Source organism: Onychostoma macrolepis, chromosome 12 (assembly GCF_012432095.1).
Source record: "Onychostoma macrolepis isolate SWU-2019 chromosome 12, ASM1243209v1, whole genome shotgun sequence".
Taxonomy (NCBI): Eukaryota; Metazoa; Chordata; class Actinopteri; order Cypriniformes; family Cyprinidae; genus Onychostoma; species Onychostoma macrolepis.
The window spans coordinates 1,694,454-1,712,500 of NC_081166.1; the positions used below are offsets into that span (position 1 = coordinate 1,694,454).

Genomic DNA, 18,047 nt, shown 5'->3' on the forward strand with positions numbered 1-18,047 from the left:
TCAGTGAAGGTGTTTGTTTTTCTGCAGGGGAGCTACGGGCAGCAGTATGGACCAAACGGGCAGTTTTCCTCTCAGCAGGGTCAGTATCCGAACCCTGCCGTCAGCAGAGGCGTCTCGTCACCGCATTACCCCGCTCAGAGGATGCCCGCACAGCCCGGGACGCCCGCACAGTACCAGACCGCCGGCATGGGACAGTTCTACAAGGTCCTGCACTAACATCATGCTGCCCTCCACAACACCTTCTTTTAATAACAAAATACTTTATTACAAATTATGTTTTATTAGATGCGGGCGGCAGGGGGGGGATTGAGATTCTTGAGATGTACGATTTTTAAATCATCACCACTATGAAAAATCTTTTTTTTGTGTGTGATTGATACATTTCTTAAAATATTTTTTTATAATAATATAATTAATCATTTATTATAATGTATTTTATGTTAAATTTTATAATACAAATGGGACCCTGGACCACAAAACCATCCATAAGGGTACATTGTTTTAAATGTATACATCATAATAAATCAGCTTTCCATTGATGTATGGTTTGTTATGATCGGACAATATTTGCTGAGATACAACTATTTGAAAATCTGGAATCTACTCAGGGTCACAAATATATAAACATTTCATTACATTTTATTTATATAAAATTAATAATGATTTATTATAACAAATTGTTTTAATTTAAATTTTAATTGTTTTAATTTATTATCATATTTAATTATTTATTTTAATTTTATTACATTAATATAATCATTTATTTTATTACTATTTATTAATAGTAATAAGATAATTTATTATAATGTATTTTATGTTAGACTTTATAATACAAGTGTATATATATATATATATATATATATATATATATATATATATATATATATATATATATATATATATATATATATATATATATATATATATATATATATATATATATAATTATAATAAAATAATGAGAGTGATTGCTACAATAAAAATGGACTACACACCACTGTTTTAAATTATCATCTATTTTTATTGTTTTATAATAATAATAATTTATTCTAATATATTTTATATTTTCGTTATAAAATTTTCAAATTTTCTAAATTTCAGTATTATATAGCCAAATTCTTAGGTAGTGTATATATTTAAAAGAAAATTCAATCCCATGATGTTTAGCTCACTGAGTGTGTCTCTCCGTCTGTCTCTACTACAGGAACCCAGCAATAACTTCAACACGGGAAACTTTCATTACATTGGGGTACGGTAGTTAGATGTTCAGTCAGCAGCTGATTTATTCACAGTTTCAGGCGTTTACCTGTTCTCCTGTGACTTCTTGTGTTTGTAGCCTCCGCGGCCGGTGGGCAGTTACCCTCACTCTCCATTACCGGGCGACCCCACGCCCCCCGTGACCCCAGGAAGTAATATACCACCGTATCTGTCGCCGAACCAGGACATGAAGCCCCCGTTTCCTCCTGATATCAAACCCAACATTAATGCACTGCCGCCTCCTCCAGGTATGAGCCTTTATATCACCATACATCATCTTGGCCACGCTGTTAAAAATGATTTTCCAGTACAAATATCTAAACATTCTTAAATCAAGATACATTTACTTGAGAAGCAAAATGATTGTTTAGAATATCGAATCATTAAATAGGCTTAATCTCCATCTTGTTTCCTAGGTAACCCTAATGAGGAGCTCCGGCTGACGTTCCCGGTTCGGGACGGTGTGGTTCTGGAGCCGTTCAGACTGGAACATAACCTGGCCGTCAGTAATCACATCTTCCACCTGCGGCCCACCGTCCACCAGATGCTCATGTGGAGGTCAGACCACCATTTTAAATGGTCACCATGGTGTCAAATTGATTTTTAAATTCTAATAAAATTATTATAAAGTAACTGTACTGTAATACTGAACTCCACACAACTGTTTTAATTTATTATATGTTTTAATGATTTCATTTATTATAATTAATCACAATTATAATAATAAAATGTAAGTAATTTATTATAATAAATTCTAATAAAATTATAAAATGCTTGATACAATAAAAAAGTAACCTTAATACTGGGTTACACACCACTGTTTTAATGTATTATAATTTTCTTTATTTTTTAGTATAATAATAAATTATTATATTATAATTGTAAATTATTATATTATAATGTTATTATTATTATTTATTATAATATGTTCTAATAACATTACGATAAAATGATTGATGCAAGTAACTGTAATACTGGACTGTGCACCACTATTTTAATTTATTTTTAATGTTTTTATTTATTATAATGAATTCTAATTAAAAATGCTTGAGAAGATTGATGTAATTAAAAGGTAACTGTAATACTGCACAACACCACTGTTTTTATTTATTATACATTTTAAATTATTTTGTTATAAAAATAAAATTAATAATTATTTATTATTTTATTCATTTTAATATATTATATTTTAATAATGTACATTTTATTATATTTTCTATATTTGATTAAAATATCATCTTTATATTATTACAGTACTTTTAGAATTATTTTTTTATAATTAAATATTTGAAGTTTATTAAATATTTAAACATGCTGATCATTAAGAGTCAAAGTATATTTATTATTTTACTTATTAAATTATAATATTTTATTTAGATGCTAAATGCATATATTTATATTTATATATTTTTTTTCAATAATATTGAATCTGGTAGCTAAATATTGTAATATTGAATCAGGTGGTTTATGCCAATTCCCAGCCCTGTGTTTTATTAGCACTCTACTATCACAAATACGTACACACACACACACACACACACACACACACACGTATAAATATATATAAACAGCTAGACAAAGACTTCCTGTTCACATCTGCTCGTGTTTGTGTCTCAGGTCTGATCTGGAGCTTCAGTTCAAGTGTTATCATCATGAAGACAGGCAGACGTACACGAACTGGCCGGCGTCGGTGCAGGTCAGCGTCAACGCCACACCGCTGACCATCGAACGGGGCGACAACAAGACTTCCCACAAAGCCCTGCACCTGAAGCACGTGTGTCAGCCGGGCCGAAACACCATCCAGATCACAGTGACGGCCTGCTGCTGTGTGAGTTCACACACACACACACACACACACACTCCTCTTGTGCTCGTCCGGTGAATGTTGCGTGAGCTTCTGTGATGTGTTTTCTCTGCAGTCGCACCTGTTTGTCCTTCAGCTGGTTCACCGGCCGTCGGTTCGATCGGTGCTGCAGGGTTTACTGAGGAAGAGACTCCTCACCGCCGAACACTGCATCACTAAAGGTACCGCTTCAGTCTGTCTGTCTCTCTGTTGGTCAGTCTCAGTGATTAGTCTCGTATTTGCAGTCATCAGCCATCGTCAAGAATTGGCTAAAAACACATCTCTTCCATCTTTATTTGACCCTCTAACTCTAGAGCACTCTCTATTCTAATTCTATTCTTAAAAAATAAAAAAACTTTTCATTTACTAGCTGCTTGTTTTCTTAAAAAAATAAAATAAAATAAAAAATTACACTGGCTTTTCTAATCTTTTTGTATTCTATCTATGTGTTTTCTTTTTATTTATTATGCAATTAACAAAAAGCAAAAAGGCCTCTAACACTAGCTTGCTCTATTCTTTTTTTATTCTATCTTTTTTCTTTTTATTTATTATATAATAAAAAAAATTGTGCTGTCACACGATTAATCGCGATTAATTGCATCCAAAATAAAAGTTTTTGTTTACATTATATATGTGTGTGTACTGTTTATATGTATTATGTATATATAAATACACACACATGCATGTATATATTTCAGAAAAATGTTGTTTATATATTAAATATATTTATATATAATATAAATTATATGAATATAAATGTATACATGTAAATATTTTCAAAATATATACTGTATGTGTGTGTACTTATATATACATAATGAATATATACACAGTACACACATTTATTATGTAAACAAAATTTTTTATTTTGGATGCAATTAATCGCGATTAATTGTTTGACAGCACTAATAAAACCCTTGCTATGTGTACTGCGTTAGGCTGAGAGTTGTTATAGCACTTGCGTATCGTTGCTTTTTTGTTGATTTTGATTGCTTCCATTATCCTCATTTGTAAGGCGCTTTGGATAAAAGCATCTGCTAAATGACTTCATGTAAATGTATTTATGAGCCTTCATTCTCTCTGTCTCTCAGTGAAGAGGAACTTCAGCAGTGTGGCCGTGTCTGTCGCCGGTGCCGGTCTGAATGGTGATGATGGAGTGGAACAAACGGCCATCAAAATCTCTCTAAAATGTCCAATCACGTTCAGGCGCATTCAGCTGCCGGCGAGAGGCCACGACTGCAAACATGTGCAGGTCCGGAAGTCTTTTAAACAGCCTAAAGCCACAAGAGGGGTTTTTATAAAAGTGAAAATGTAAAAAAATTATGTTTATGGCTGTTAATGGCAAATCTGCTTGGGAATTATATTTATTGTGAAAATCAGTACAAATACATTTTAATTGAATTTAAAATATTTCTAGAATTAGTCTAAAAGAGGGTAGAAAAAGATGAAAATACACTCCTTAATGTACAGTCTGGATTTGGCATATTCTATAAAAATATTTTTTATATAATTTGCTTTGCCTTCAGTAAAGTATAAAATATAAAAAATGCCAAAAATGCCTTTATTTAATTTAGCAAAAATGTCTTTATAATTTCTAATTTTTTCTCACACAGTATAAATGAGTTTTTACATACCAATTACCACACTACCCATTTTTAATGCTCACCAAGGCTGCATTTATTTGATCAAAAAATACAGTAAAAACTAATATTGTGAAATATTATTACAATTTAAAATAGCTGTTTTCTATGTGAATATGTGTTAAACTGTGATGCGCAGCTGTATTTTCAGCATCATTACTGCAGTCTTCAGCATCACATGATCTTCAGAAATCATTCTAATATGCTGATTTGCTGCTCAACAAACATTTCTGATTATTATCAATGTTGAAAACAGTTGTGCTGCCCAATATATCAAACTGTGATACTTTTTATTTTTCAGGATTCACAGATGAATAGAAAGATCAAAAGAACAGCATTTTTGAGCAATTTAAAGCATATTTTCTGATTAAAAGTATTAATTTTAAAGTAACAAAGTATTAAAAAGGCAACAGGATCATAGTATTTGGGGTCTAAAATAACATTTGGCATCAAAAAATGTCTAAATTTACATGTAAGTGTGGTAATGTTGTCTAAACGTTGTGTTGATGTTGTGATAATGCTCTCTTGCAGTGCTTTGACCTGGAGTCCTATCTAGAGCTGAACTGTGAGCGGGGCACGTGGAGATGTCCGGTGTGCAAGTAAGATCCTCCAGTCCATCTTCAGATCACGACTGAGATCTTCAGAACTGATCTTCTGTTTCTCTTCTGCAGTAAAGCGGCTCTGTTAGAAGGTCTGGAGGTGGATCAGTACATGTGGGGGATCTTGAACGCTCTTCAGAAGTGAGTCAATGTTTAGTGCTCGCTTTGGACGGCCGAGAAAGCTCAATGCGCTGCAGATGAAAAACACATGCAAATAGAAAAAAACCTGTGAATTAAGAAACCATCTTCATCAGTTTGACAACACAGACGAATACAAATAACTGCAAAAATAGAAACGCGCTGCAAATACGTTCAGACCACCTGACTGGACATGCTTATCAATGTCTACTCTGAAAGGTGAGATTTTATATGATTCCTTAGGTTTTTTTTTTTTTTTTTAGCCTGAATATGCTGACGAAATACACAATTACTGTAACTATGAAACGTTATGTAAGCTGACTCCTTTTACTACTTCCTTTACAAAAATGAACCATGGTTTTACTATTAAAATAAATAAATAGGCAAATAAATAGCCTGTATTTTTTTTTTATAAAAATAAATACAATAAAAATAGTATAGTTAATAGTATTAATGCATAATTAATGCTATAGTTAAATCATGGTAAATTAAAAACACTAACCATAGTTTAACCATGGTATGTGCTACACTTTTACTATAATAAAACCATGGCCAATTTTGGTTTTGTGTTTGGTTGTGTTGTGATTATTTGCGGCACGTTTCTGTTTTTGCTTATTTTGTATTTGCGGCACATATGCTGTCAAACTGATGAAGATTTTGCTGGTGCTTTTTCTGTTTACATGTGTTTTCATATTTTGGTTTTGGGAGTCCCCAACAACAGGTTGACATGCATGCAAGGTCAAAAAATAAATATGCATTTATTTTTACCTTATTTGCACAACGACTCCCAAACGATTCACTCAACGATTCATTTTTCCAAACCTCTCCTTTACGTGACGCTAATCTGCGGTGATCGGGGTCGATTTCATTTAAAGCAGTGTTTGTGAGTGCAGTGCTGCTTTGTGTACAGCGTTACCAGGCAAACAGTTATTTTAAAGCTCCAAAAGCGGCACCTAGTGGCAACGAATGAATTTGCATTTTCATTCAGACCAAGGAGAAAAGACCAACAAGTGTGTGGCAATATGCTAATGTTTCATGCTGACGTCAACATGAAACGGCTTGGGATTCGTTTTAAAAACGACTCATTTCAATGATTCGGAGTCGACTCTTTCTTTCGAGAGACAATAACTTTATACAAGGTGCACTTTCAGATTTAAAACTTTGCAGGATGTTTTCATTCACTGAGAGCTGTGTTTACACACTGCATGAAAGCTCATTTTCAAAAATCCATAATAGGGGCACTTTAAGTTGCAGCACGTTGAGCTCTCTTGGCCACCGTAGGTTTAGGTGTTTTGCACAGATCTACTTCCTGTCGTTGCAGCTCAGAGTTTGAGGAGATCACGATAGACCCATCCTGCAGCTGGAGGCCGGTGCGGATCAAAGCTGAGCCGCACATAAAGGAAGATCCGGACGGGATGATGTCCAAGCGCTTCAAAACCACGAGTCCCAGTCAGATGGTGCTGCCCAACGTGATGGACATGATCGCTCAGCTCGGCCCGGGAGCGTCTCCATACCCCAACCCACAGCAGCAGAACAACAGCACTATCCAGTACATCAGCCCAGGTGCGGCCCATTACCCAGAAACACTCACGACCTTTATATTACATGTACCTTATTTTAGAAAATAATATTAATAACAGTAACACTCAAAATGACTTTATATTGTAATTACTGTATACACACACACCTCCGCGTCAACTTTGTGGTTTCATCGATGGTATATTATTCATTTGTTTTGTAATGCTTATATGTTCATAATCATTAAATACTATTAAAATACTGTCTACAAAAATAAACACACATTAAAAATTTTTTATAATTTGATGCATTTACTATGTTTAGTATCTTGAAAATCTCCCGAGCAGTATTTTGTGCTCAGATAAGATGACAATAGTCTTAATCCGCGTTCACACCAAGAACGATTACTATAAAGATAACGATATTAGTGTCGACGCCAGCAGACGATATCGTTTGTTTATTCTAAGCGCACGCTCGTCTGCAGCTTTAAATTCTCCAGCTCGTTACAGCAGGATGGATTCTGATTGGCTGTCAATGTTTGTATCGTTCATCAGCTGGAAAAAATAATTCTGGGAGTGATTCCAACGATATCGTTTCTCTGTGCCTTTATCGTTATAGCTGTGGTGTGGACTAGTCTCTTATATTGAGAACGATTTTTAGAACTATATCTTTATCGTTATCTTTATAGTTATCGTCTTGGTGTGATCGGGCCTTATGAGCGCCCTCAAGTGACCATTAATTTTACATCAGAATGAATACTCCATCTACAGGTGATTAACGAACATTCTTAAATCATCCACCAAATTATCATTATTTTTGTAAGTTAACAACGATGAAACCCCAGTAAATTAGTGAAATATTAAACTGGGAGCGGTTTCGGACGCAGCTTATGTAAATACAAATGTGCACGTTCTTATGCAACCACTGTTTCCCAGGCAACCGTTTCCAGGGCCACAGTAAGTTTGGTGACTATCCCCATGGCAACGCAGCATCATCATCAGTGAGTGAGTTCGTTCAGGGGCCGCACCTGTCTCACCCCCCCGCTGACCTCTCGACCTCTGAGAGCCTGTCGCACACGCTGCAGGACGCCGTGAGTCTCTGAATCACAACACCACATACAGACACACACACAAACTACTGAAGCAGTATTATTAAATTCATGATGTTCTGTACTTATATTTGTGTTATGTTCATTTTTTAAATATACACAGTTACACACTATATTTTATTTACTTTTTTATAATTTTTTTTTTTAAGTATTACACCGTGTCCTAACTACACGCGACGCTGCGACATGCGATAAAAGGTATCTTTTCCATGTTAATCAGAGTTTTTGTCCTAACTAGCCGCGACGGCGTCAAGCAAAATTTCTAATTTAGAAATGGTTTCTATTTCTGCGACGCCACGGCTGGAATAACAGCATACAGACTATATGACAGAAGATAATCTCAGGTGATTATGTGCTTTATTTAAAGTTAAACGTGTCTAATATGAGTTTAAATATAATTTTGTATGACCTTATAGCCATACTGAAAGCAACAACAGATTTTGAAAATAAATTAAAGCAAGGATGAACTCACTGCGAACCAACGAGTGTATTCCACAACAGTGATGTTATCAGTCACTCAGTATGTACATTTAATGATGTTAAAAAGCTTTAGTATTTATGAATTAGATTATAAACGTATCCATTTCGTTGAAAATATGATCTGCTTTTATTTCTTTGGTTCAGACAGACAGCAAATCATAAATTAACTTGTGTCTTCTGACTTCTAACGCCTCCAGGCCTGTTTCATAAAACAAGTTTACCAAATAGGCCAGGCTTATTTCAGTTATTCTGACTCACTGACAAATGATTTGGTTCCATAAAGCAAATTTAACAACGATCATCCTCGGTCACTGTGGCTATATGCTGGAAAGCTAACCTGGTTTAGGGCAGGCAAAGGGTCAGGCTAAGCTGAGCTCACTGACCAATGCAATGATATTACCACTGACTCTCTCACATACTAGCCTTTCTCTCTGGTTTTATAACAGACACATCAACACAACACAACAACACATTAACTCATCTGAACTTAGTAATTAGGACTGTATTAGCTTACATTTGATTTACCAATTACAATAGTCGCTTTACAGTTACTGCTATCATAAAATGCATATTTGACTCAGAATTATTACGCTCCGTCTGTGTAGTGCGCATGTAGCAGCGCTCGTCCACTCACTTTAAGCCCACTCCTGACAGCAAAATGGATATATTTGCATGACTTTCTAACATTTACAGATGAAAAATATACCTGTGACATGTCAGTTATGCACTGAGGAAAACACAACGTCTCAAATGCATTAAACAGCACAGATATATTCGCTGTTTGCCGTGGTGGATCGATCTGATCCATGATCGACATTAAGGGCTGCTAAAGAATAATCGTGCACAAAAATTAGTGAGATTGTGTGAATTTACATTGTCGTTTATAACCGCTTTAGCCCCGATTGATTTGTTAGGTTATTTCAAGTCAGGTTTTGGACTTTAATCCCAGTTTTTCCTCGGGTCTCCGTGGTGTTGTTGTGATTCGTGATATTCACGCGCAGCGGTGATGAGAGAACGCGCTTGAGACACAGTTTCAAGAGGAGAAATCAATCTACATATAAAATATTGGTCACTTTCTAAACAATAAAAGTGTAGTGCATCCACTAGTAATTAAATATAAATAAATCGGTTGCATATATGTTAGAAACGATGCATCGCGATACAAATGCACATTGTATCCGATGCACACTTTTTAAACCGATGCATCGCATCGTTAACTTTTTTTGCCGATCCACCAAACGAATCGGGGAGTCTTCCCATCCCTACTATAAAATAACAAACAACTAATTAAATAAAAAGTTATTATAAGAATAGAATAGGAATGTACTATTAATATATTTTTTAGTTTATTTCCTTTTTTGTTTATTTATTTTAAATTATTGCACTTTTACTGTAGATTTTATTATACTTTTTGACTTTTTTATTGTTTTAATGACTTTTATAATTTCTTTTTTAATGTTTGTACATTTTGTCTTACAAATAATAACAATAAAATAACTTTCATTCAATATATATTATTATATGCAAAGCAGAAAATATTGATAACTGTTTTGTATATCTGTAACCTGAGAGAAATTGTTTGAATTAGAAAAAATATATATTTATTTTTAAACAGAAGATACGATAAAACATGATACAGAAAACATTGATATCAGCCAATGCCAATATGCTGTGCATCCTTAATTTATAAACCTTTCAATTTACTCTTTCATCTTTTAAACCAATTGTTTTGTATAAATATTATTTTTACAGTACATTTTTATTTATTTTCTAATTTATTTAATTTATAATAATAAAAAAAAGTTTATATCAGATGATAGCAATGTTGAGCATCCTTAATGTCAGTTCATGTGTATTTTCTGTTTTCTGTCACAGACGCCTCACCCCCTCAACACAGATCAATCCCACAATCCTCTGCAGCACAGTATGCAGCCGTTACATCACAGCGGCCCGCCCCGTGCCTGCAGGCCGCCGCCCAGCCAGCACAGCTCCGCCCCCAGTGGCCACATGCACCCAGAGATGACCTTTAACCCCTCAGCCAACCTGGAGGGTCAGTGTGGAGGTCAGAGCAGCGCAGACATGCGCGAGGCCTCCTTAGATGTGAGTTCAGACTGACTCCAGACACTTTTGATCTTGAATTCATTAAGATTCATATGTTTATAACCTGTTTTAGAGATATGATCAATCAAATAATGCAATAATTACAAATCAGCCAATACTAATATGTTGCACATCCATAATTTATTAAAAGATTCATCAATCAATGTATATTTTAAATGTACATGATTTTGTATAAATACTATTTTCACTGCACATTTGAATTTGTAGTTTAAATGATATATTTTTTAATGATTTTTTGATATTTATATTTATATTATAATATGTACGATCTTTATTATTGCTTTTGTATATTCTGCCTTACAAATAACAACAAAAACCAACAAATAATAATAACAAAAATATATAACAACATAATAATAATAATTCATGTTCATTGCTTTGTATAAATACTCATTTTACATTACATTACATTTTTGTTTATATATTTCCTTTTGTTTATTGATTTAAATTATTACACTTTTATTGTAGTGTTTATTGTACTTATTTTAAGAACTTGCTTTTAATTGTTTTTATGATTTCTTTTTCTTTAAATTTGTATATTCTGCCTTACAAAGAACAGAAACAAACAAAAACAAAAAACAATAATAACAAAAACATATAACAATAATAATAACAACAGTAATGTACAGTTTTGTATAAATACTAATTTTACTTATTAGTTTATTTATTTCATGTTTGTATATTGTACCTTACAAATAACAACCAAAACCAACAAATAATAACAAAAATATATAACAAAATAATAATAATAATAATTCATGTTCATTGTTTTGTATACTCATTTTTGTTTATATATTTCCTTTTGTTTATTTAATTACATTACACTTTTATTGTATTTTATATTGTACTTATTTTAAGTTATTAAAATGTATGATTTCTTTTTCTTTACATTTGTATATTCTGCCTTACAAATAACAGAAAAAAACTAAACATATAACAATAATAGTAACAGTAATGTACACTGTTTTGTATAAATACTAATTTTACTTATTAGTTTATTTATTTCATGTTTGTACATTGTACCTTACAAATAACAACAAAAACAAACCAAACCAAACTAATTTTGTATGTTTATGTATATATATGTTATTATATCGACAGCAGAAAAGATTGATAACTGTTTGGTATGTTTGCTTGTTTTCCTCCTGCAGCTGCTGCCAGATCTGATGAATCCCGACGATCTTCTGTCGTACCTGGATCCTCCAGACCTTCCCAGCAGCAGCAACGACGACCTGCTGTCTCTCTTTGAGAATAACTGAGACGTCAGACCCTCGACTAGCAGCTCCTCCATACTTGACAAACACAAATGCACTTACCGTCACTTCCTCTTCCTGTACAGACTACAGATTTCAAAACCAGCGTTGACAGACAGACGGACGCCGACAGAAACCATGATCTCTGCATCCAGATACCTTATTTTTATCTGTCAGAACGACAGAAAGCATTTCGATTATCGCTCAATGTTTTCAAAACCAAATGAACGTGAGAAATGCGGAGCTGCAATGAACAAATTCAGTCTTTTTTGAGCGTGAATCTAGTCAATATGTGTGGTAGCATTTTTCTACTCGCTTTGATTTTGATACGAAGAACCAGACAAACATCCGTCCGCTGTCGAACTGTGTTCATGTTACTCCTCCACGTCTGATAAGCTGTTTTTGTTCATCGTTTTAACGTTCAGCAGCGTTTCAGTGGCGATTCTCAAACGTTTCTCGAAGCACAGCTCTTATTCAAAATAAATCACGTTGTTTAGAAACGTAAAGGGAAAAAAACGGAAATCAAACTCACACTGTGCAATTATCCATCTAGTTCACTTCTGTTCATAATGCAGTTATTTTTGAGAAGCTCATGTAAATATTTGTGAATACGTTTGTTTTGATTGGTCATCCGTGTTTCTTCTGTCCATGAATATTCATGTGTGAAATACATGGGCTGCGTTCAGAATGCAATGCTATACTGAACTATATCGCATACTATTTTATATATTTGCATTGATATTTACATCAGCGTTCAAAAGTTTGGGGTCTGTAAGGTTTCTTAATGTTTTTTAAAGGAGTCTCTCTTCTGCTCACCAAGTAAGACCATTTCTGCCATATAAGAAAAAAATCATGCTTTGGTAAGTCAGAATTATGAGATAAAAGTTCAAATAATGACGTGTCAGATCATGAGATAATCATTAGATAAAAAGTCAAAATTATTACATGCATAAACCAGTTAAAACTATGAAATATGTCAATTATGAGATAAAAAGTAAAAAATTATGACCAGAGTCTTAAAAAGTCAAAATTATCTCATAATACTGAGTCAAGTCATAATTATGAGATAAAAAGTTGAAATTAAGTCGTAAATTTAAATTATGACTAAGTCATAATTATGAGATAATAAGTCGTAATTATGACATACTAAATTGAAATTATGGCATTAGTCAAAATTCTGAGATAAAAAGCCAAATTATTACATACATAAACCAGTTAAAACTATGAAATATGTCAATTATGAGATAAAAAGTTAAAAATTATGACCCGAGTCTTAAAAAGTCAAAATTATCTCATAATACTGAGTCAAGTCATAATTATGAGATAATAAGTCGTAATTATGACATACTAAATTGAAATTATGGCATTAGTCAAAATTATGAGATAAAAAGCCAAATTATTACATACATAAACCAGTTAAAACTATGAAATATGTCAATTATGAGATAAAAGTTAGAAATTATGACCCGAGTCTTAAAAGTCAAAATTATGACATACATAAACCAGTTAAAACTATGAAATATGTCAATTATGAGAAAAAAGGTAAAAATTATGACCCGAGTCTTAAAAAGTCAAAATTATCTCATAATACTGAGTCAAGTCATAATTATGAGATAAAAAGTTGAAATTATGATGTCGTGAATTTAAATTATGACTAAGTCATAATTATGAGATAATAAGTCGTAATTATGACATACTAAATTGAAATTATGGCATTAGTCAAAATTCTGAGATAAAAAGCCAAATTATTACATACATAAACCAGTTAAAAATTATGAAATATGTCAATTATGAGATAAAAGTTAGAAATTATGACCCGAGTCTTAAAAAGTAAAAATTATGACACACATAAACCAGTTAAAACTATGAAATATGTCAGTTATGAGAAAAAAAGGTAAAAATTATGACCCGAGTCTTAAGTCAAAATTATCTCATAATACTGAGTCAAGTCATAATTATGAGATAAAAAGTTGAAATTATGATGTCGTAAATTTAAATTATGACTAAGTTATAATTATGAGATAATAAGTTGTAATTATGACATACTAAATTGAAATTATGGCATTAGTCAAAATTATGAGATAAAAAGCCAAATTATTACATACATAAACCAGTTAAAACTATGAAATATGTCAATTATGAGATAAAAAGTTAAAAATTATGACCCGAGTCTTAAAAAGTCAAAATTATCTCATAATACTGAGTCAAGTCATAATTATGAGATAATAAGTCGTAATTATGACATACTAAATTGAAATTATGGCATTAGTCAAAATTATGAGATAAAAAGCCAAATTATTACATACATAAACCAGTTAAAACTATGAAATATGTCAATTATGAGATAAAAAGTTAGAAATTATGACCCGAGTCTTAAAAAGTCAAAATTATGACATACATAAACCAGTTAAAACTATGAAATATGTCAATTATGAGATAAAAAGTAAAAAATTATGACCCGAGTCTTAAAAAGTCAAAATTATCTCATAATACTGAGTCAAGTCATAATTATGAGATAAAAAGTTGAAATTATGATGTCGTAAATTGAAATTATGACTAAGTCATAATTATTAGATAATAAGTTGTAATTATGACATACTAAATTGAAATTATGGCATTAGTCAAAATTATGAGATAAAAAGCCAAATTATTACATACATAAACCAGTTAAAATTATGAAATATGTCAATTATGAGATAAAAAGTTAGAAATTATGACCCGAGTCTTAAAAAGTAAAATTTATGACACACATAAACCAGTTAAAACTATGAAATATGTCAGTTATGAGAAAAAAAGGTAAAAATTATGACCCGAGTCTTAAGTCAAAATTATCTCATAATACTGAGTCAAGTCATAATTATGAGATAAAAAGTTGAAATTATGATGTCGTAAATTGAAATTATGACTAAGTTATAATTATGAGATAATAAGTTGTAATTATGACATACTAAATTGAAATTATGGCATTAGTCAAAATTATGAGATAAAAAGCCAAATTATTACATACATAAACCAGTTAAAACTATGAAATATGTCAATTATGAGATAAAAAGTTAAAATTATGACATACTAAGTAAAAACTATGACATAATTCAATTATGAGATAAAAAGTAAAAATTATGACCTGAGTCATAAAAAGTCAAAATTGTCTTATAATTCTGATTTAGTAATTCATCTATGACTTCTGATCTCATAAGTTATAATTATGAGATAAAACGTTGAAATTATGACTAAGTCATAATTATAAGATAAAAAGTCGGAATTGTGATATCATACTAAATTGAAATTATGACAAAGTTATAATTATGAGATAAGTTGAAACTGACACACTATTTTCTGACATATTGTAAGCCATAATTGAGATTTTAGTTGAAATCATGAAATATGTCAGTTCCACTCACTACTGTCATAATTATGAGATAAAAGTTGAAAATATGACAAAAATGTAAAATAATGAGACTACTTTGAAATTATGAGATAAAAAAAGCAAAAAACTGACTATATTAAAATTTGTACTTTTTTAATATCATAATTTTGACTTTTTATGTCCTAATTTCGACTGAGTATGCCATAATTACAACTTTTAAAGTAATTTCGACCAATTTTCACCTCATAATTATGACAGTAGTGAGTGGAAATTACACTAGATTTTCATATATATAAATGGTATGTAATTGTGAGCGCAGCCTGTGTTACTCATCATGCGTTTCACATCCAGTCATACATGAAATGCTAAAAAAAATACACTTCCATTTAAGAAACCAATAATATGTAAAGCTGTTGGAGGCTCAGTTAAGGATATTTTATTGATATACAGACTTTCATGTTAATATGAGAAATATTGTTAATATGTACAAGTAAATATGACAGCCTTATGTGAAATAAATATATACAGGTTTGTTTATTTGTAGGAAGGGCAGCTGTGTGTTAAAGCTAACGGCCATTTTTGCTCTGTTTTGTTTTGGTAAATTATTTTTTATTGTTCTTATACTTTAACGCTTTTTCTGATGATTACATCGCGTGGCAAAAAATTATACACATGCAAAGAATTTTTGAATATGTGACACAAGTCTTCCCTTTTATATGAAAGAGACGGATGATTTTAAAATCTGATTCTAAATGACTTTTATCTGTGAAATCATTGAGGCTGCATCACCGCATCTGATGTCCTGACAGCGCATCTCACTCACACAATAAATGATTTTTCTGTTTGTCGCCATGAAGATAAATGTTTATGGCGACTCATGAGGTCATGGCTGTCGTTTTCACACTCTGTGAAGCAGAAATAAAGCATTTGATTGTGATTCTTTGGTCCTGCAGATCTGTATGTGTTTTAATGACTTGATCCGCTCATACAGACGTCCTCACCAGACCAAACCTCAATAAACTCCATGCCCTTCATCTGATATTTATTGTGTTATTAAGCTGAATTATTGATTCCACGAGTTCATGAACACTTTCAGTGGATAATCATTTACTAATGTTCAGTTCAGATTTCATTTTTGCCATGACTGAAGTCTGTTTTAAAAAAGAGATTAATCTTATTATAACTATATGTCTCTATATGTCATTGTGCATTAATGACAACGTAAACTTGGCTGATGATAGTAAAGATTTTTATTTTATTTTTTTGTTATATTTATATTTTGATAATTACATTTATTATATTTTCATATTTAACATTGCACTTTTATTTTTAAAATCATGTTACTAATAGTAATAATGTTAAGTTATATAAACATATAATTTATGTTTTTATTTAATAATTCATGCATCTGAGTGTTTATTTGATTTTAGTAGTCATAAAATTATATATATATATATATATTTATGTTTTTATATTTATATAAATAGCTACATTTAAGACGTATATTTATTTTACATATTTGAATTAAATTTAATAATTTTTAAGTATTATAATAAATTGTACTTTTGTTCTTATTTTTTAATTGTTTTATATTAATTCACATGTGTTTATTATTTATGTTTATATATTTATTATATTTTCATATTTAACATTGTACTTTCATTTTTTAAATCAGGTTACTAATAGTTATAATATTAGGTTATATAAACATAATTTATGTGTATTTTTAATTTAATAATTAATGCATCTGAGGGTTTATTTGATTCTTGTAGTCATAAACTTATAAATATTTTTGTTTGTTTTTATATTTATATAAATAGCTACAATTTAAGACATATTTTCACTTTTTATTTTACATATTTTAATTACATTTTATATTTTACAAATTAAATCATTTTAATTATTTAAAAATTTACTTTTGTTTTTATATGTTATATATTTTACATCACATATATATGTTTATAATATCTATTTATATTAATTTACATGTATTTATTTATTATTTATGTTTATGAATCAACATGTGACTGACACACGCGCGCGCTCCTAACCGCTTCCGTGTGACGCTTCAGCTCTTCCTGTGTGTCAGTAGTTCAGCGGCGGCGGCGGTCAGTAACCGGAGTCAGCATGTTATTCATCAGTAACAGGGTTAAATTGTGTTCGCTGGCGTTCACCGCGGCGCGCATGTACGCCACCGGAGCTCAAGCCAACAACAACCCCTTGGTGTTCTTCGACATCGCGGCGGATAACGAGCCGCTCGGTAGAGTCACCTTCGAAGTGAGTGTGAGAGACGTTACTAACTCTACTATGAGGAAGGCTCGGCTTATGAATATTAATGACGCACCGCGACGTTCGTCGAGTTCGTTCGTCTGATTGGCTGAAAGAACGCTGTGCGCTAAACAGTTGGCGAATCAACGAATACGAGGAGGGTATATGAATATTAATTAAATGCGTGACTGGACGCTCCACGAAGTTTACAAAGTAACGGCACCTTGAGCTAATTAATATTCAAGAGCTCAGCCTTCGCCATGGTGGAATATTTACAACATGATCCATACTCTACTTTATAAAAATTGTAATACTATAAAAATTTCTGTTGAATTATTTAGATGTTCAAGCAAATGTAGCAGCAGTCATGTGATAATTTTACAGTATTTTAAAAGTGTTTCTCATTCTTTGACCTTTAACTTCCTGAACTGTAGCTGAATGCAGATGTTGTGCCC

The 18,047-nt window shown here is 31.8% G+C and overlaps 2 protein-coding genes across 4 annotated transcripts in view; both read left to right on the forward strand.

The window, feature by feature from the left end:
- Positions 1-13,738, forward strand: part of LOC131550873 (zinc finger MIZ domain-containing protein 1-like) — a 47,724-nt gene extending 33,986 nt beyond the window's left edge. For all 3 annotated transcript variants that reach the window (XM_058793352.1, XM_058793351.1, XM_058793350.1), the window contains 13 exons: positions 28-204; positions 1,205-1,249; positions 1,337-1,505; positions 1,674-1,815; positions 2,875-3,085; positions 3,177-3,282; positions 4,192-4,352; positions 5,272-5,339; positions 5,412-5,480; positions 6,799-7,040; positions 7,931-8,085; positions 10,459-10,683; positions 11,856-13,738. In XM_058793352.1, coding sequence (XP_058649335.1) covers positions 28-204; positions 1,205-1,249; positions 1,337-1,505; positions 1,674-1,815; positions 2,875-3,085; positions 3,177-3,282; positions 4,192-4,352; positions 5,272-5,339; positions 5,412-5,480; positions 6,799-7,040; positions 7,931-8,085; positions 10,459-10,683; positions 11,856-11,963 — 1,878 coding nt within the window. In that variant the 3' untranslated portion in view covers positions 11,964-13,738. The remainder of the gene's footprint in view (positions 1-27; positions 205-1,204; positions 1,250-1,336; positions 1,506-1,673; positions 1,816-2,874; positions 3,086-3,176; positions 3,283-4,191; positions 4,353-5,271; positions 5,340-5,411; positions 5,481-6,798; positions 7,041-7,930; positions 8,086-10,458; positions 10,684-11,855) is intronic.
- A 3,635-nt stretch (positions 13,739-17,373) lies between these two features.
- The window catches only part of ppifb (peptidylprolyl isomerase Fb), a 4,509-nt gene continuing 3,835 nt past the window's right edge, over positions 17,374-18,047 (forward strand). Inside the window, exons 1-2 of the mRNA XM_058793413.1 lie at positions 17,374-17,601; positions 18,027-18,047. The exon at positions 18,027-18,047 is cut by the window's right edge and continues 10 nt beyond it. Coding sequence (XP_058649396.1) covers positions 17,452-17,601; positions 18,027-18,047 — 171 coding nt within the window. The 5' untranslated portion in view covers positions 17,374-17,451. The remainder of the gene's footprint in view (positions 17,602-18,026) is intronic.